The 20,754-nt window shown below is 39.6% G+C and overlaps 1 protein-coding gene across 1 annotated transcript in view; it reads left to right on the top strand.

Moving 5' to 3' along the window:
- Positions 1–4,940: 4,940 nt before the first annotated feature.
- Positions 4,941–20,754, top strand: part of DCP2 (decapping mRNA 2) — a 55,004-nt gene continuing 39,190 nt past the window's right edge. The window contains exons 1-3 of the mRNA XM_008531759.2: positions 4,941–5,047; positions 10,957–12,244; positions 13,608–14,427. Of these exons, the coding sequence (XP_008529981.2) occupies positions 14,375–14,427 (53 nt within the window). The 5' untranslated portion in view covers positions 4,941–5,047; positions 10,957–12,244; positions 13,608–14,374. The remainder of the gene's footprint in view (positions 5,048–10,956; positions 12,245–13,607; positions 14,428–20,754) is intronic.

Below are 20,754 nucleotides of genomic sequence, written 5' to 3'. Positions count from 1 at the left end.
AAGCAGGCAGAGCACTGAGCCTTCCCAGGGAAGACAGCAGACTTCATATGCACAAGAAATAAACTTTTGTTAAGCCACTGAGATGTTGATGTTGTTTATTATCATAGCATAACCTAGATCATCCTGCCTAATACAGTATTCTGTGCAGCCAATAAAACGAATGATAGACATATATGTACTAAAATGGAAAATGAGCAAGATATATTAAGTAAAAAGGACAAGGGACATAACTTTATATAGCATTATTCTATTTGTGATTTTATAAAAATGTTATCTACAGAAAAAGAAACACTAGAGAACTCTTCCAGATTAAAGGAGAATCAAGAGGCATGACAATTAAATGCAATGTATGGTCTTGGATTGGATCCTGGACCAGAAAAAAATTCTTTCGCTTTTGCTATAAAAGAGATTAGTGTGATAATAAGTGAAATTTGAAGAAGGCCTATCGATTAGATGACAATATTACACTGATGTTAATTTCTTGATTTTTATAATTATACTATGTTTATAAAGGAAAATGTTCTTGTTTTTGAGAAACACATACTGATGTATTTAATGGTAAAGGGTATTATATTTGCAGTCCAATTTCAAAAGTATCTATATATAGAAAGACGATAATAAAGCAAATGCGGGAAAATGCTAGCATTTGAGAAGTCTGAGTTTTTGGTTCTATTTTTGTAATTTTTCTGTAAGTCTGAAATTATTTCAAAACAAAAAGCCAAAAATATCTCTTTATACATATGCATATATGCTTGTGTATGCTTAGAAACTTTAAACTGTAAATATAGTTCTTTCTGGGTAGGTGGATGGGTAGACAGAACTGGAATTCTGGGATAGAAAGGAGACTTCTACTTTTCTTTGGGTACCTTCTTATTCTATTTGAATTCTCCAGAGATAATAAAAGTTTGTTATTGTTTTCAGACACAAAGTTTTCAGTTAATTTGTCTTGTAGCAATAGAAAACTAATACAGCAGATGACTCTTAGCAAAATAGAAACTGCTGCAGGAGAAAGATAACAATGTGAATAACAACAAAAAAACTAAGAGAATATAGTGAGATTCAATTATAGCATGAAAGAGAATTTCTGGAAACATTAAGCATAATTTCCTCATTTTAAAATTTAGTAGGGGGCCAGCCTGGTGGCACATTGGTTAAGTGCATATGTTCCACTTCGGCAGCCCGGGGTTCGCCGGTTCAGATCCCGAGTACGGACATGGCACCACTTGGCAAGCCATGCTGTGGTAGGCGTCCCACATAGACAGTAGGGGAAGATGGGCACAGATGTTAGCTCAGGGCCAGTCTTCCTCAGCAAAAAGAGGAGGATTGGCAGCAGATGTTAGCTAGGGCTACTCTTCCTAAAAAAAAATAAATAAAATTTAGTAGGTAAATTTAAAGAAAGAATGGTAATGTTGATACCTAAATTAGTAGTCTGGAGAGTAGAAGAAAGATTTCAAAATACAGAGGGGAAAAAAGCAATAGAAATGGTGAAAAAATGAAGACATGGAGGACAGACACTGGAGATGCAACATGTAAATATTAAGATTACCAGAAGGAGAAAAAGGAACAAATGGAGGAAAGGCAATAATTGAGCAAAAATGGAAGAAAATTTATGTGAGCTAAAGAACTGTTTGAATTTAAAGATTGAAAGGCCTTGCTGAATTCTGGTCAGATTGATATTATAATAACAATAACAACAACAACAAAAAACGTACACTTGCTTACACACAGGCATATTCTTGTAAAATTCCCAAACTCCAAGAATCAAAAGTGTTAATTTTAGAATCTGTTGGAGAAAGGAAAAAATTATTTAAAAAGGAAAAATATCAGCCTGGCATCAGATTTCTCATTAAAAACCTGAAGCTAGAGAGAATGAAATAAAATCCACAGACTACTGAGAAAAGAAAACCAAAATAACAAAAACCTCTACCCAAGAATCTTTACCCAACTCAGCTACCGTTTATCTATTAGGGTGACAGAAAGGTCTGTGAAGATCTACAAAGATTCAGAGAGCACATCACAGAACTCTCCCACTGATGATACAGAAAGTGAGGCAGAACTGGGGCAGGGGGCCAGCACAATCTTATTTAGTGTGAGGTATTAAGAAATCTGACTCTGATCCGGAACTCCTTATTCGTGCATTCAAGATAAAATTAACAAAGATGAATATAAAAACCCAACAGTCACTTTTCACCAAGATGCAATAATTGAGAAGAATAGTAATGCCTACGGCTGGTGGCAGTAGAGGTAAGTACAGGAGAGGGCATGCTCATACGTTACATTTGGAACTATAGCTTCAATACAGTCCATTGGGAAAGGAATCTGGCAGTATGTACTAAACTTAAAAATATGCATACATTTTCCCCAATAACCCCACTCCTGCTACTCTGGAAATAAACGCACCGGTACCTAAAAACAAGCATAAAGGACTTGTATTGCAGTACTTTTTGTGGGGACAAAAAATTGGAAACAGTGTATGCCCATCAATAGGGAAATAATCAACTGAATTGTCGTATATTCACATCATAGAACATGAAGTAACACAGAATATTATCTATTAGCTAAAAGAATGAGTGAGCTCTCTATCAATTGACTTGGAGAGATTTCCACTATGTATTTTTACCAAGAAAAGGAAATGCAGAGAATTTTATAACGGTTCATTTATTTTGTAAAACAGTGAGGAGGAAATCCCAATGTAAATGTGTTTGTCTAATTAAAAGAGTAGGGGGAAGGCGCGCAAGGACTCACAGAGGTCGTTAACTTGCTCTGAGTAGGGGAATAGGAGAAGGGCAGAGAGAGGAGGTCAGCAAGACTGGGGACGTGAGCAGGGAGGGGGAGCAAGCAATAATTCAGGATAAGCGCAGCACCTATGTAGAGTGGGCTGCTGCTTTGCAAATAAAGCTTTAAATTTGTGAAAACTAACATATGTTTTTGCATAGCTTTTATGGTTGTTTTCTAATTATGGAGCTCTGGCAGAATGGGTGTTTTACCTAAATTAGGGATTCATGCTGTACATTCCAAGTTTAGCAATGCAAATTCTCTTTTGTAGAAAATGAAATAAACAGACTTTAATGTAAAGTCTGAAACAAGGCCAAACCAGCAGTTCTTTTGAAACCTGGCTATCTGCCTGCTGGTCGTTATTTGCCATTCCTTTCCAAACAAATACCTCCGAAAAAAAGGCACTCAAAAGCCAGAGGTAGATAATCTTTAAGACTTGTATAATTTTGGAAATGGTAAAATTATGGTTCGCATACCCCACTGTATGAAAATAATGATATATATGGGCAAATGTATGGAAATTAGCAATCCACTTTTGCATATTAATAATATCATGGCTTGGGCTTTTTTTAAGCATAAAAATTGCATACATTATTTATTCCCAGAGTAAGTCCTTCATTGATTTGCATGAATTTTTCATATTCAAAGTTAAGATAATTAACTTCTAGAAAGTCATTTACTAGTAAAAACAATGAAGCTTTTTTAAGTAGTAAGATAGAGGTCACTTAATTTTTGCTTAAAAAAGAAATTTCTCAGGAAGAATGTCTGTATGAGTGACGAAGTTTAATGTATTAACTCTCCTTATGGACATTTGCATTTTTAGTGGCAAAAGCTTTAGGACAAGCGAATAATATTCTAAAATGGTATTTCCAACAATAATGAAAATACAAGTTTCGTCCCTAGTGGGCAGGGAGGCTTCTATCATGCAAAAAACTACAACCAACAGAAGTGGGCCCTGTTCCTGCTCACCTGGCTCCCCCCCCTTAAACCAGCTCGACCTCTCAGAGCCATAGCCAACAAAGGCCAATGCAGACCCTTCCAGTTTGGTTAGAACAGTTACTAAAATCTCTTTGTTCATTTCCAACCTGATCTTTCATTACTCTGTCTCTGACTCAGAAAGTGTAGCCCCCTCACCCAATACCCCCCTTCCAATTCCACACCCCTCCCACACATCCTGATTCTGTGTAGTAGCAGCCAGACCTGGGGTTTGGACTTGACCTCCCAGGTGTGGCTTGACTTTTCAATCTCTCAGACGGTTTTGATCTGGACTCTCCCCATTTCCTTTGCAGGGCCCTGCATCAGCCTTAATAGTGCTGATGGAAAGCTACAAGGAATGTAAAATTGTAATCTTAAGGTTGCTTGAAGAATGCTGAATTGAAATGGAGCCTAAGCTGAGCAATTTTTAAAGGTTAAAGGTCCTATCAGAGTCATTACATGGAAGTTCTGCCAAGCAGATGGTCAAGTTGGCTACTCAGTGTGTCTCCAGTCTACGGGACTTGGAGAGAAAGTGCTGCCAAATTCTGCATTTCACATCCCTTTCAGCCTTTCCCCTCTATGCCTTGTTGACTCATTGTTTTTTAAAAATGTGAATAATGTTAGCCAACTGTCTGATTCAGCTCTTCCCGCTTGGACCTATGACACAGTTTTCTGCAGATATCATATTTCATTCACAATATATTGATTTTATTATTGTAATCAGAGTGTTCCCAAGTTCTCCAGGTTTCAGAGGTCATTCTTGCTTAGTGCCAAAGAACTGGGGTCTAAGCTCCCATCTCCACCCCCAAGGTACGCCCTCTTGTTTTGGACTGCTGCTCCACTCCTGCCTCTGCTCTCTTATAACTTTTTTTTATGCTGTTTTGCTCTCCTAATAGCCATACACCCCAAATGTAGGCACAGACCTCTCCCTTGATTCCCCAAAGTACAGCAAGATCAGACTTAGTGTGTTAGCTAGGACTCAGGGTTGCAAGAGGCAGACATTCGAATCAAACTGATTTTAAAGAGCAACAACACTACTATCAGCAAAAGAGAATTTGTTTGGCTCATGTAATGAAAGATCCAGGGGATGCATCTAGTTTAAAGCTCAGTTAGATTCCAGGGCTCAGACAATATGATCAGAAAATTGGTTTCTCTTCATCTCTTACCCCTGTTTCCTCTGTTTTGGTTTCATTTTCAGGCAGGCTTTCCTGAGTGGTAGGAGAGAAGACACAGAATCTCCAGGCTTATGTTCCTAGAGCTTTAACAAGCTGAGCAGAAAGAAGGCACTTCTTTCCCAGTAAGTCCAGCAAACATCCTAGCATTGGGTCTTTTGAGCTGGGCTTGGGTTCCTAGCATATTCCTTAAATAATCACTGTGACAAATGCTCTTGGAAATTGGGTGCTAAGGTGAACGGTTTGGGGGAGAGAAATCAAACCCACCCAAAACACATAGTTGAGAGTTGGGGAGGAGTTGCTCCTGAAGGAAATATAGCTTCATGTTACCAGAGGGAATATGGATGCTGAGAAGTGAAAAAAAAAAAAAAAAGAAAAAAGGCAGATGTCACTACACTTGGACATTAGCAAAGAAAATTACTGTGCAGAAAAGAAAAATAAGTCTACCTTAAAATTAATATATACTGATATCCTGGCTTCTAGATCCATCTCTGCAGAAGCTGCTGCTTTGGCTGTCGCATCTTTAGGCCTCTGGTGGGAGGAACCTCTCTGACAGACTAGATGATAGATGGGGGCATCCTGACCTTAAACTCTACCCAGGGTGCAGGCCCTTCACTATACCCTTTTGTTTCCTTCTAAAAAGAGAGGAAATCCTTACTCCCTGCTTCTTCTCCCATCCTCCAACATCATGATCCTCTTTCTGCAGAGCCTCAACTCTACTCAAAGGAAGATAAAATTTTGCATCATTTCGCAGAGCTCTTCACCTTCCAGTTGTCTCAAACTCTTCAGTCTGTAATTGTTTCGGGCCTTCAATTTTATATGAACAAAAGGCCTATTGAAAAGTTTTTTTCTAAATCAAAAGCACAGTCTTAAGCCTCAACTGAGAGCTGCCTTTGCCTCTAGATTAGGAGAAGACTGCTTATATCAGTTTGGGCTACTGTCTACATATAACAGAAAAGATCCCAATATCATGGCTTAAACACGATAGAAGTTTATCACTCTCTTTCTCTCAGTAAAAGAAGTCTAGAGATAGGCACTCCAGGGTTGATTTGGTGGCTTCAAGTTCATCAGAGACCATGGCATCTTTCTATTTTGCTTCTCTGACCAGAGGGCCAATTATTGGACGCAGGAAGGAGTAAAGAGAAAGAAGTGAAGAAGAGCTTGGCACTTTCTTTAGAGACTTCCCAGAGGTCCTAGACTACCGTCGGCTACACCTCCTTGGCCAAACAGAGTTGCCACATCTAGTCACTTATAGCTGAGAGAGGGCCCAGGAAATACAGGCTTTTAAATGAGTCCTTCAACTGAGAGGAAGGAGGAGACTGGATGTTGGAGGAGGCAGCTGGCAGTAGTGTATCTGTCACATGATTGATGCCTTGTAGCCATCAAAGCAGCTAACACTGACTGCCCTGCCTCCCCTCCATGCTGCTTTGACCTCGAAGTTCCAGGACGCCACTCTGCCATCCGGCGCACTGCTCTCAATTCCTTATTTGTGCTCATATTTGATAGTCTATCTATGGTTCCTAAAATTTAGTCAGTACTGTTTTAGGATTATATCAGGCAGTATGTTTGACAGTCCTAAAAAACAGGTTTTGGTCATTTTAAGCAATTGCTAATAAGTTCCCAAACAAAGCTGAGAGGAAGGCATGTAAAAGTCATGAAAAATTCTTCATTTGGAATATATAATAAATATCTGACACCCAGGTAGAAAATGCTGACTATAAAAGGGCAACATGAAGGATCCTTATGGTGATGAAAATGTTATGCGTCTTGACTACTTCAGTGTCAATATTCTGGTTGTGATATCCTGCTATGGTTTTATAAAATGTTACAGGAAACTGGGTAAAGGGTACACCAGTTCTCCTTCTTACAACTAGATATGAATACAATTTTCTCAAATTAAAAAGTTTAATTTTACAAGAAGTCAACAGCATTTCATTGTAAATTATATCTCAATAAAGTTTTTTAAAGTCAATTTCATTTCAAATTAGCGCATTTAACAATGACATATTTAGGGGGCAGTTTTAACTATTCTTATCAATTTTTTTACTCTCAAATACTAAAGAAACAAGAAGAGGAAAGTCAATTGCATTTTCAGTAAGAAGCTCTCAATTTTTAAAAACTTTTTATTATAGTTTATTTATGGTTATTACATTTGAAAATATATACAAAAGAGAAGAATATAAATAAACTCAATGTATTCATCACCCACTTCAACAATTATTACCCTTTCGCCAACCTTATTTTATCTATTTGCCTTGCAATTTTTTCCCCTTGTGGATTATTTTAAAGCAAATCCCAGACATGTTATTTTACTCTAAAATAAAGGTTATTCTTAAACTAGATAATCCTATGCACAATGAACAAAGGAGATAAAACTATAAATTCAATTTACTAAAACTAGCAATTTTTGGATACCATAAAATTTTGTATGTCAATGATTCCTGGAAATAGAAGTGAGGGGACGGGTGGACATAGAGAAAGGCTACAGAGCAAGAATACAGAGTGCGACAAACAGAATAATGCCCTCAGAGATGTCCCTCCTAATTCCCAGAACCTGTATTAATGGAAAAGGGGAACTAAGGTTGCAGATGCAATTAAGGTTGCTAATCAGCTGGTTTTAAGATAGAGAGATTGTCCTGGGTTATCTGGGTGGACCCAATATAATCAGAAGGGTCCTTAAAGATGTAAGAGGAGGCAGAAGGAGTGAGTCACGAGGAGATGGGACTATGAAAGAAGTTCAGAGTGAGGCAATGTAAGAAGGAATTGACCTGTCATTGCTGGTTTGGAAGATGGAGGAAGGGAGGCATGAGCCAAAGAATCCAGGTGACTCTAGAAGGTGGAAGTGCAGGGAAACTGATCCTCCCTTAGAATTTCCAGTAGGGAACATAACCTTGCCAATATCTTGATTTTAGCCCAGTGAGATCTGTGTGGGCTTCTATAACCTATAGAACCATAAGATAATAAATTTGTATTGTTTAAGCCACCAAGTCTGTGGTAATTTAATAAAACTGATGTGTAGATTGAGATGATATCACCATTTGGCAGCGCTACATAACTACAGAATAGAGATGAGAAGGCCAACTTTAAGAGGGAGGTTTCATTATGTGGGAAAGGGTTTTTCGGAGATCTGAATCATTTAACCAGAAAATAACTTAATTACCCTAACTCCTTAGAAGTAGACTCCTACCTATGGCAAAAGGCTTAGTTTTTAAGTCCTGCTCTTATGCTAAAAACATGAGTCAGCAATACGATGTAAAATTTAAAAATGGACAAAAGGAATGGACACCCTCTGCTGGTAGATAGAAAACAGACTTTTGGTGTTTTAGATTCTGGTTTCCTGGTATATTCTGGGAACAGTTAGAGCCACCCAGGCCTGCCACAGGTGGGGGCTGTGTTTAGAGAGTGATGGACCAGCTGTAGACTGTGAGCCCCACATAGACTGTATAGAATAGAGTTATGGGGCCAAACTAAGCTGATGATTTTAATAATGAGTGATTGGAGAAGTACTTTGGTTTTGTTTGTTATTGTTTCAACAAAACCTCTTCTTTTAAGGAATTCAGTCTAAGAGATGCTACGAGACAAACAGCTTTTCCAATTAAGATGCTTACAAGGTCAATTAAAGAAAGAAAAACAAGCCTCCAGCATGCTTGCTCAACAACAAAATTTATTCAAAGATTCAACATAATAATTAGTGTGTGTTAGTAATTTAGTTTCTGAAATTTTAGTCAAAAAAATCCCCTCATCAGTGACAGGGAATTAATAAGAGAATTCTTATTAATGAGATTATATTATAGAGAGATTATATTTCTGGTTTTATAGAGATTATAGAGATTATATTTCTGATTTTTAAAAATTAAGAAATTATTTCTAAAAAGAAAAATCTTGAAACAATTTTCTTTTTCCTGATTTGTCCCTCATGCAAAAGAAGGTCATTTACCACTAGATTAGAGCTTGTTCATTTGGGCCTGACAACTTCATTTTGCCAGCTTTCAACTGCCTCCTCCCATCCTGGGCAAATTTATCAGAGCATGGGACTTCGACACGACAGAGGAGAAGGAGGGGAGGGCAAAATTAAGGGAGGCTATTCTAGAGTCTACAGTTGTTTTATACATATATTTATACATAATATGTTTATATTTAACATACATGTATATATGTTTATATGTGTATTATTATATCTTTATGTAATATATTACATATATTTATATAATATATATCTATTATATGTATATATATATACATAGAGAAAGAGAGCAAGTGAGCTCTGTATTAATTAGGACTCTGGTGAAAGTAACAAAAACCCATCTGAGCTAGAATGATTTCCTCTTTTCTAACAGATTTGTAAGCATAGATTCACTTTTCTTTTAAAAGATTCACACTTACTCATAATAAGGTTTTGCATCTCATCACCTCCTCCTCAGTAACCTCAGCACATATTTGGTGATAATTTACTCATTTGCCTATTCCTTAGTTAGCAAATATTTATAGAGTGCCTACCATATGATGAAGACATTCTAAACACTGAGGATTCAATGAAGACCATAGAAAAGAACCTTGCTTTCTTGTAATTATAGTATAGTGAGGGAGAAGGAAAAAATTGAAAAAAAGTCAGACTGGAGAAGCATAGTAAGAAGGAAACAAAGCGATGTGATAGATAACAATAGTAAGAATAGACAGAATAGTTAAGGAAGGACTTCTGAACAGGTGATATTTAATCTGAATGTAAGGGATGAAAAGGAGGGAATTATGAAAAGGAGGGAGTGGGCAGCATTCCAGGTAGAGGGAATGGTATGCAGAAAGATCTTGGAGTATTTGATGAACTGGAAGAAGACTAGTGTGGCTAGAGTGTAGCGGGAGAGAGATGAAGATGGGATACAGGATGAAGCTAGAGTGCTGGTGCTTCATCAGGTAAAGTCTCCTAGGCCATGGCATGCAAATTGGATTCTAGTCTAAGGTCATGAAGATTTTCAAGCAGGAGAGTGATGTGATCAAATTTATATTTTAAGAAGATCACTCTTGCTGCTGTGGAGGATGGAATAAAATGGGGCAAGAGTGGAAGACAGAAGACCAGTTAGGAGCATACTGAAGTAGTCAACTGAAAGATGAGGCGGCTTGGACTAAGGTGGGGAAAGTTGAGGTGGAGAAGAGGGGATGGATCTTAGATATGTTTTGGAGGTAGACTGGCCAGGACTCACTGATGGATTGGACATGGTCATGTGTGAGAAAGACAGGAATCAAGGTTCACTCTTAGGTTTCTGATCTGAGCCGTTGGATTGCTAGTGGAGCTTATCAATTGGAATGATTTGGGCCAGAGTAACAGAAAGCTTTGGCTGAAACAAAAAGAAATGTATGGGTTTATGTAAGTTCAGAGGTAGGACAGGCTTCAGGGTTCACTTTAACTCTAGCAGTTCTTGAGTCTAGCTCATACCTCTGTATGAGTTTTTAGGTCTAATGATAGGCAATTACAAATGCTTTACCTGGCAGGCCTCACAGGAGAATAACTGCCCTCCCTAGCCAGACTTGGTGCACAGCTGGTGCACTACAGTTTCTGAGGGGTGGTGCAGTCCAAGACTCAGGCCTCCCTGACTCAAGTGCTACACATATTTGCATTCCTAGCCCCAGGGCCTTCAGTCCTAGGTCTCTTTTCCCGAGGCCTCCGGCAGAGATCTTCTTTAGGTTCCTCTGATGAGATCTCCTTAAGAGGGCATGAGGAGTACTTTTCCACGCCTGGCCCTTTCCTTGCAGGCCCTCTGTCCCCAGGCTCCATAAGCCTGTTAAAGCCTTTTGTTTGGTGAGACCATTCCCAGTGCAGGTGGATCCGCACTGATTCACCTGACCCTTGACCAATGCTCTGTTCCATGGGGAAAATAGAAGAAAGGGAGTCACACTTTGTTTGGTTTTAACCTCTTGCTCATAGCATAACAGTAATGATTAAAGGTTTAACTCTTTCATTTCTGGCTTGCTGCTTTATCAGCTATTCCTACGCATGACAGTTCTCTCTCTCTCTTTCCCATTTTTAATTGAATGTCATCAGGTCAGGATATGGTGTCTGGAACTACTAGGGCCATCTCACCATTATCCTGAAGATAAAGCCACCACGTGGAGTAGGGCAAAGCTGAAAGACCTGTAGAGACACGGAGCCAGGGCTGCCGGGAGCAATAAGCACGTTAAGTATTTTTTTCAGAATTCTATGACAACTTGTTTTGTTGTGAGGATTATTGTACTTGAAAAGAATTTTATACTATAATATGCTGTACAGACATTAGTAATTATTATTGTGTCATCCTCCCTAAGCAGAATTCCTGCTGTGAGTTCAGGAGAACTGAATTCTAGTCCTGGCTTCATTACATACAGTGATTTAATCATTTAATCTTTATAAGTCACTTAATCTTTATAAGCCTCATTAATCTCTATCTGTGTATCCTGTGTAGTTATAAAGACTAAATGGGATAGCATATTTTAAAAGTATAAAGGTTTTAATCAACTCAATTATTTAAAAAATCATGTCAGTATTATAATTCAAAACCCCAGCATCTCCCTTTCCCTCAACTCCAAATTCCAAATTTCTGCCTTTCTCAGGCCACACTGCTCACCCACAACTGTGTGGGCCCTTGGGTTTGGATGAGGCCTTGGGTTCTTTGGAAGTCCTGGCTCAGAGGACTGCGATAAGGGTTGCTCTACTGTACACTAGCCCAGCTCCTAGAAATGTGTGTGTGAAGAGGCAGGGGTGGGGTGGGGAATGGGCAGGAAAGTAGCCTGGAAGATGTTTGCTGCCAGATGTCTCTGGAACTCTTTGTGGGGGAGATTGGTTTAGTGATATGTGAGAGTTTGGGGACTTCCTGGCCCCTAAGAACCAAAAAAGGAGTTATGTAGCTGCCCCTGAGCTGGGAGGCTACAAAGAAAGAAGGGGGCAGGAAGATTTCCTCCAGGTTCTTCAGCAGGTGCCTGGTAACCTGCTCGTTTCTTTACCATTGGACCCTCGTGGGTGGGTAAACCCCACTTTGCCTTCCACCATTGTTTCACTGCCATCATTTAGAGACCTCTAAAAACCAGACTTGAGCTCCAAGTGGACAACTAAGAAAAATAGTCACAAAAGTGAAAAAAGTTCTGTTGGGACAAATAGAATGCACACCCAGCAAAATAGAACTACTGAAGAGGCTCGCCCTCACCCTTACCAATCCATTACACCATGCTGCCTGGACTTCCAACTGCTAGCATCTGCATTTCTTTGCTTTTTCTGCCCACCAGATCCTGCCTTGCTGCCTTTCTGGCAGGCTGGGATGCAGGTCCCAGGAGCAGCCCTCAACCAATGGCTGATGGAAGTTAGTATATAAATACTCTATCTTCTTAACCTCTTAAGTGGGATAACTCTGAGGTGTGCATTTTGTACTGGCCTCCAAAGTTCCCCAGAGAGATTAGCTCCAGTTGCCCACAGTGCTAATTGCTTCCTTGATAATTATCCTTTTATTGGCTTTTTTACCTTCCTTGACTCATTTCCCCGCTCTGCTACCAGTCTTTCCCGGTATCACCTCCCATATAAACTACTTGCTCTCAAATCCTTGTCTCAGGGCCTGCATGTTAGGAAACCCAATCTAGACCTGTACTGTGCCAGGGGGATTAGATAAAGCAAATGGAATCCTCCAGCCTGTGCTCCCCTATTTGACTTCTAGAATACTTCCAGTTTGGCCTCAAGGATTCTCTCTTTAGGGAATTTGACCAGCTGGAAAGAATGACCTACAGACACCAATGCCATGTGTTCCCAACCAGCAGCCCAGCCAGATCATCCAGGAAACAAGTCCCACCCTCCTGCTAGGAGCTTCCAATCAGCTTTCATAGCACCTGACCCCAGTTTTTTAATTTCCTACTCTTAAGTACGAGTGAACAGTTGAGGACCACCAGAAAACTTCTAATGTGACAGATGGAGACCAAATTAATAGCAAAAAGCAGCTGAGAGGAATAAAAGACTATTCAGGAAGAAGACAACTTTTAAGATGCATTATTAATATCTTCATAGGGATAAGAAATCTATGAAGCAAGGCTATGACACCACAACAATAGGACATTTGAACTCAAAAGACAGAACTCTAGAAAAGTAAAAACTCTATAGATGGATGGAAGATAAATTTGAGGAATTCTCCAATAAAGAGCAAAAAAACAAAGATGGAAAATAGATGAGTGAAATAGGTGGTAACAGGGCACTCTGATATCAAGTTTGGGCTTGATCATATATCAGAAGCTGACGTGGCTGAGCTATCAGAAGCTGAAAAGATAGTAACCTGTTCACATCTGAACAAAACTTGGGCAGTTATACAGCCCAAGAATGGAGGCAGAGGTACTGGTTAGACAGCTCTTGCACCAGCGAGGAGAAATAATGCGAACCTGATGTAAAGACAGCGGGCACTTGGACAGAAATTCAGAGAAAAGATGGGCGATTAAAGGGTAGAACGGACTAAACTCGGGGCGGAGCAGGTGTGCGTGGGCCTGTGGGCTTGAGGTAAAAGGAGGAAGCTGAGGAACAGGTGGATCCAGAGTTTCTCCAGGGATCCCAAATGGATTGGACTCTGTCCATTAAGCAAGATGAGGAATGAATGAGGAGTAGCAGATTGGAGTGGTGTGAGTGTGTACGAGTTGGAACGCAGATTCCCGAGCTCAGGTTCAATCAATCAACATTTTCTATGTGACTAGGTATCAGAAACTGGGATAAAGTCCTTGTCTTCAAACGCGGCGCCGGGTGCCCGAGAAGAGACAGAAGTGAGCCACCACAAAAATGACAACCCTCTTCAGAGGTTTGCTGTGAAAGGAGGCACAGCTCCTAGCCTGGACGTGGCGGTGGCGGCGGTGAGTATGCGTGCAGGACACCTGGTGACAGGAATCATGAAAGCACGCTCGTGCTGAAGGCGCCCGCGAGCCCGCCCCGCAGAGGTAGGAGCGCCGGCTCAGTCACAGAGAGGACGTACGGGTCACGCCGAAGTCCCGGATGTTGGTCTCGGGTTCTACAGCGAAGACCTGAGCCCTTCAAACTTCCTAGTAGTGCCAAGGAGGCATGGTGCGCGTGCGCATATCCACGCCAAGGCTCCGTCAGAGGCGGCGGGAAGTTGGTTTTCTGAGCAGCTACTGAGCAGCTTGAAGACGGATTGGAGACGACGGACCAATAAACAAGCGTTTCATTGGCTTAGCTTGCTTAGGCTTTCGATTCTCCAGCTTCCCATTGGGCCTTTCAAGCAGAGCAGGGGCGTGACTCCCGGGGCTCCGCCCCACGCCTCGGCCCTGCCTCGGGGTCCAGGGCTGAGGGAGCGGGACGGAAGTGTGCGGGTCCCGCCCCTTGCCGCTCTCCGTCGGAGCTGCCGCCGCTGCCGCTGCCCGCTCTCCGGCGAGCCGGAGTCTCCTTGCCGTACCCTCGGTCCCCGGCCGCGCGGAGCCGGGATGCACTGCTCCTGCTGTGGGTCCTCATCATGGAGACTAAACGGGTGGAGATTCCCGGCAGCGTCCTGGACGATCTCTGCAGGTACCGCGGCGCCCCGCGCTGCCCCGTGCCCCTGTGGTCCCCTCCTGGTTTTCTCTCCGATTCGCCGACCCCGGAGGCCTCCCGTCTCCTCCCCCGCCCTCAGCCTTGTCCTCGCTTTCCGGTCTCGCCGCGGCTCCCTTTCCCCCGTCGACCCTTCTCTCCGACGACACCACCCGTCTTCCGCCGCAGCCTCCCTGTTTCTCACGCCCCCCTCCATCCTTCCTCGCCGAGCACCGGAATTTCCTCATTTTCTTAGTTCTCCAACTGTTTTGCTTTCCCGCAAGCGAAGCTGCTTCACCAAAGCCTGCGTCTTTAGCTTTTTTTCGGCTGCCCAGTCCCATTGCTTTTTCGACCTTTCACAGACCGTCCGCCCACTCCCCCCGTCTCGTCCCCCAGTTCTGTAGAAAGACCCCAAGGTTTCAAGTCCTGGAATCCCAGGTCCCCGGATCTCCGCAGGGAGCAGTTTTCGAACTTGCCCTTTGCCCCGTGTGTGCTTCCACGGCCGTGGCGTTCTCCAAATTGCTGTGAAGAATTACTCTCTAGTTCATCCCAAACTTATGGGAAGCGGGAAAAAAATGTCTAGAGCTACTTTTCTTTTCGTTTCTTAATTATCCTTAAAGGAGATTCTCAACCGCAGGGTTTTAACTCAGTGTATACTTTCACAAGAGAAATTTTCTCCATTCTTCCTTTTTCCAGCTATGATTTCAGATAGCCAAACACGTGTGAAACGGACTTAATTCTTTCTTTTCCCAAAGTAAGATTTTTGATGAAGTAATACCCTGAGTTGTCGCTGGGAGTAGGTACGAGTTGTGAAATGATTTAAATTACAAGCGAGTAATAACACCTTTTCAATTATAGTTACTGTATTTATGTCAAAAAGTCTGACTTTTAGTAGTGTCGCAGTCACGCTTTAAAAAAATTTTTTTTTTTTAATGGGAAAGAAAGAACTAAGATTCGTGGAGTTAGGACTGTATGCCAGGTACTGGGTGCTCCCTTCACATTTATCATTTTATTTAACCGTCGAAAACAGCCCGTTTGGTAGGTGTAGTTATTTCTATTTTCGTCTCACAGATTCAGAGAGGTTGTAATTCACACAAGGTCACATTCATCCTAAGTCAGAAAATCAGATTTGAAACCTAGACTTTGTTCTCTACAGTGCTTGTAGTTTTTCTCCTACCCAGGTGGATGTAAGAGAAAATCGAACCTAACATTTTATACCTCACAAAAGAAAATTACGTGTAGAATAAGTAGGCTAATTTGCAACTAATACGAATTAATGTCACTGTACTTTGGTGATAGTATTCTTATAACTTTTGGAATATGATAGATTCAAATGAACCACTTAAAAGACACTGTCTCTGATCCCAGATTTCATAAGAAAAAAAGAGATTTGATGTTTCTGTGTCTGTGTGGATAAATGACTAGAAGAACATGTACCAAAAGTGGGATTATGATTTTATTTACTTATCATTCCAAGATTTTTAAAAGGATGCGCATTTTATAGTTTGAAAAAGTATTGAAGATGAGTATTTGGAAAGGCACGCAATAATTATATATGGATTAATAGAGATATAGGTTGATTTGGGAGAAGATGGGTAATCTTATACTTTTTAACAGACATCTAAACTAATCTTCCTACCAGTGTGAGATTTATTTTGTGTGTTACAGAGGATTACATCATTTAGAGAACTCATATCAGACATTAATGAAGGTAATTGATTTTATGAGTGGGACATTTTTACTCACAAAATAATTATGTTGTATTTTGTAAACAATATGTTAAACATCTGTTGAGTGTTAAATAAAGATTCTTACTTGGTTTTCCAGTGAGTGTATTTAAGCTATTTTTTACAAATCTTTTGGAATAGAATAACATTTTTTTCCTTTAAGAAATTTTTTTTGCAATTATTGTTTTGGCTATATAAATAAGAATGATATTTTTAAGAATTAGGGCTAGCTACTTGATAAACTAGTAATAAAATCAAAAAACCATTTCTTACAACTTTAAGTTTCTAAAGTAATACTGTTTTCCAGTTAATATTTATAACATCTTTATTAATTAATTTAAAGGTTTTTTTTTTTTTGTGAGGGATGTTGGCCCTCAGCTGACGCCTGTGCCAGTCTTCCTCTGTTTTGTATGTGGGACGCTGCCCCAGCATGGCTTGATGAGTGGTGTGTAGGTCTGTGCCTGGGATCCAAACCCACGAACCCCTGGCTGCCAAAGCAGAGCTTGCAAACTGAACCACTACACCACCGGGCCGGCCCCAGTTTAAAGATTTTTAATGTTAACAATTCAGGCTTTCGATTGTGGGCTTTTAAAGAAACTTTTACACTTAGAATTTATGTTTAATATATATAAAGATAAAGCTTAAGTTGAAAAAGGTTAATTTTTCTGTGCTGCTTTGCTCTTGATTTATGCGTTTGGTCTTGACTCTTGTTTTTACTCCTTTTATGTTTTCCCCAGTTCTACTGCTTATAATTAGTGTGTTTAAGAGGTTTTTTTGTTTTTTGTTATTTTGACTTTTGATAAATTACATATTCCTGCTTATCTTGCCTACTTTAGTCAATATATTAATATGTTTTGGAGAAATGTAAAACTTGACAGTGATTTTGATGTGAAAAATTAGAGCACTTAAGTTTCCAAGATGTGCCTTTGTAATCATTGGACTGCTTGTAACTTAAGATACGGAATGGTATTTTTCAGATGGTTTAATATGCAACATTTAATTTACTGGAATACTATGCAGCCATTAAAAATGCCAGAGGCAATTAGCAAATAGTAAACAGGGAACATATTTGTGTCTTGAAAAGATGAACACAGTATACTGTTGAATATAATACTTAGTCATTTGATGCCTTTTGTTAAAACAAATTTTTAAATGTTTTGTGTATATATATTTGTGTATGTATGCACAGGAAAAGTCTGAAACTATGTATAGCAGACTGATAACACTGGTTACTTCTGGGTGGAATGGTATTAGAGGAGAGGAAGGGAAGACTCTTGTCTGAAATGTTCTAGTGAACAAAATTGCTTCATAGTAAAACATGTATGTATATATAAAAAAGTAAATGTGCATGATTTTATGGTGATACTTGCCTTTGGTGCACCATGATTTTTGACATTAAAAGTCAGATACAGAGTTTTTCAGTACTGTTTAAAATGGCTACTAGTAAAGAATTAAAAAGTATGTTTTAAAAGTAAATACTGAAAACTACAATTTGGTAAGTTGTTTCTCTTTTACAGAAGTGCTTGGAGTTTTTTTTAAAGCCCCTTTAAGAATTAAATGGTGAGGCCATTCTAGTGTTAAAAGGAGAAAGATATTTTCTGGCAACTAATGTCGCTGCTATTTTGGTGATCGCATAGGTTAATTAAATAATTTGTGCTTATCTTTAGCTTGCCGTTTTAGTGTTCAAGTTTTACTGAAACATTTTTGTACTAATTGCAGTCCTTGTGCTGATGTTCTTTCTATCTGTGGGAACACTGAAGAGATGACATTTTGTGAGGTGGGAAAATTTTTCCCATAACAAATTGTTGTGGAAAGCATTTATTTCAACTATTACTATATACATATATGTATATACACACACTTTTAAATCTTTAAAACAGATCAAAAACATTCACAGAATGAAAGAATTGTGTACTTTTTGTGTATCAAAATTTCCTTTTTCTTTTTAAAGTTTCTTAAAGAAGTCAGCTTTTAAATATTAAAAAGCTATACTCATGTAAGGTGTAAAAAAAAATCAAACAGTACAGATGAATTTATAAATGAAAAGCAATAGTCTCTTGTCCTAACCTTTTTTATCCTATTTCTGCTCTCCGGACCCTTAACTGTTTTGTGTTGAATTCTTCTGGTGGATACTTTAATATTTTAAGACATGCTTGCACCAATTTCTTGTTTTATCAACTTTAGGTAGTAGATTGAGGATTTAGATTACCTTGGTAGATACTACGTAAGGGTTTAGTTTGCCACACTTACTGTTGCCCTTGTCCTGCTTCCAGTGCAGTTATATCACTATTTTAAATTGTTTCATTGGTTACCTTTGTGACTTTAATATACTTAAAATTATATTTCTGTTTTATGAACTTAGAGACAGTATCTCTGGAGTCTCTGTTTAATTAGTTGAGGCAATTAGTGCCCTATCTTTTCTTTCATTTCTTTCTCTCATTCCTTGGGTTTCTATCCTGATGAACTTAAAATAAAAATAAAGATTGATAATACTTTACATTCCATTTTGTAACCTTAAGAAGTCTGCTATACTTTTTGACTGTCGTTTGATTGCAAAAGCTGAATAATGATAGCATTTGTTATACTGTATCACTGTGTACCTATTTTTCACAGTAAGGGCAAGGCTACAGTGTCTAGGATTTTCTTTTCCTTCAGGCCATAGTTATGGTCCCTTTGTAAGGATCTTGAAAAGAGGATGTCCAAATGAATTTTCCTTTCTTACATTCTACAAATTCGTCAAAATGATGCTGCATTTTAGGTTTGGTTTTCTTTCTTTTTGGAGAAAGAAGCATATACTTTCTTCGTTATTCCCTGATTCCTTCTAGCTATTCCTGAAATCCTTTTTTTTTTTTTTTTTGTGGATTGTCTTTCTGTTCTAGTTTTGGCTTTTTATTTCACATTTAAACTATGATTGTCTTGTACGTCTACCCCCCTCCCAACACACATAAAGTTTCTAGCTGCCTTTTTTCTCCCATCTCCTCCTTTATTATATATCCTCGGTTGTACCCTCAATTATACCTTCTGCAGAACTCTTTTTTTCCTGGAGAGTGCCCTCTTGGAGACCTCCAGTCTCCTAATCTAGTCTGGACTGGTTGCTTCCTAGACTTGCCAAACAACTGGCATAGAATTCCCTTTCACAGCTCTCCCAGGATGGACTATTCTCTCTTGAATCTCATGTTTTATGCTTTCTTGGTTTTCATTCTTGTTTTGCTGGTGAACATTCTAAAGTACATTCCTTTGAGGGGGTCATTAGGAAGTAACCTTTCTGAGTTCTTATATGGCTGAAATGTCTGTTTTTCTTCTCACACTTAGGTTCTCAGGTGGTCCAAGGTCCACACTTTGAGTAACAAGGTTCCAGGAGATATTCTCAAAACTATCATTTCTTCAAGGCCAGTTTTTTAATTTATTTCATTTTTTGTCATGCCCCAGAATTTTCTTAGATGTTAGGTGATTGTTGGTTGCCTCTTTTTTTTTTTGGTGAGGAAGATTGGCCCTGAGCTAACATCTGTGCTAATCTTCCTGTTTTGTATGTGGGTCGCCATCTCAGCATGGCTTGTTGAATGGTACATAGCTCTGCACCCAGGATCTGAACCTATGAACCCCAGGCCACTGAAGCAGTGTGCAAACTTAACCATTACGCCACCAGGCTGGCTTCTCTTGGTTGCCTTTTTATCTTTAAGATGAGGCCATAGAGGGCCTTATTGACAGGGTTCTCCTTTATCTGGGTAGGTAGGGAACTGACTCTTATACTGGGGGACCCTTGAAAACCACTGTGTGGGAATTTTGCTTTGGGGTGCCAGTATCCAAACCTCTCTGTTAAAGTTAGAGAAGAGCCTCAGGTGGTGTTCTCCCCTCCCCCATTCTTGTGGGAGAAACTCCTGACTGTCAACGGAGCGAAAGAGGAGTAGACATTCTTCTATAACGTAAACGTAGACAGACTTTGGCACACACTTTGGCTGGTGTTTCCCATTTTTTGGTCCTTTTTCTTATTCTCATCTTCCAGCTTACCTTTCTTTGTTTGGGGGCTTTTCTGGATTGGGATGGCTATGAGATTGGATTTCTCTTTGTTCTAGGCATTTTCTTACCACGTTTTAGGTTGTGGTTAGTGTCCTCTAGAAATTTGTTGAAGTGGGAATTTCTAGTTAAAGATAGTAGATTGAATGCAAACATCTACTCTACTTAAAGAGTGAAGTTTTTTGTTTTTTAAATTTTAAATGCATAAACTTACAAGGAAAGGAAGAATAAGTGAAGAGATGAGCAATAAAATTTGGGAACTCTAAAGCAGAACAGAAAGTGGTATATGCTTTAGCAGAGTTGGTAGACCTGAATGAGAGACTACTGGAGTAGTGTCAGTCTACTCCAGAATAAAAGAATACTGGAAAATGGCAGAAGTGAATTTATACATCCTATATCCATACTGAAAACCCTCAGCCCTTTTCCCCTGCTCGGCTCTTAGAATATGACAGGCTGGCCTTTACCTTCCGGGTAGGAGATTAGATGGTTCTTCTCTAGGCGATCTGACTAGCTCATGAGGAAAGATACCGATATTGGAGGTTCCTCAATTAAATGGCTCAGCCTGAAAACCTTAAACGGTGCCTCA

Source organism: Equus przewalskii, chromosome 13 (genome assembly GCF_037783145.1).
Source record: "Equus przewalskii isolate Varuska chromosome 13, EquPr2, whole genome shotgun sequence".
Classification (NCBI taxonomy): domain Eukaryota; kingdom Metazoa; phylum Chordata; class Mammalia; order Perissodactyla; family Equidae; genus Equus; species Equus przewalskii.
The sequence above is the reverse complement of the archived record's forward strand: the minus strand, read 5'-3'. Positions and strand labels throughout refer to the sequence as shown.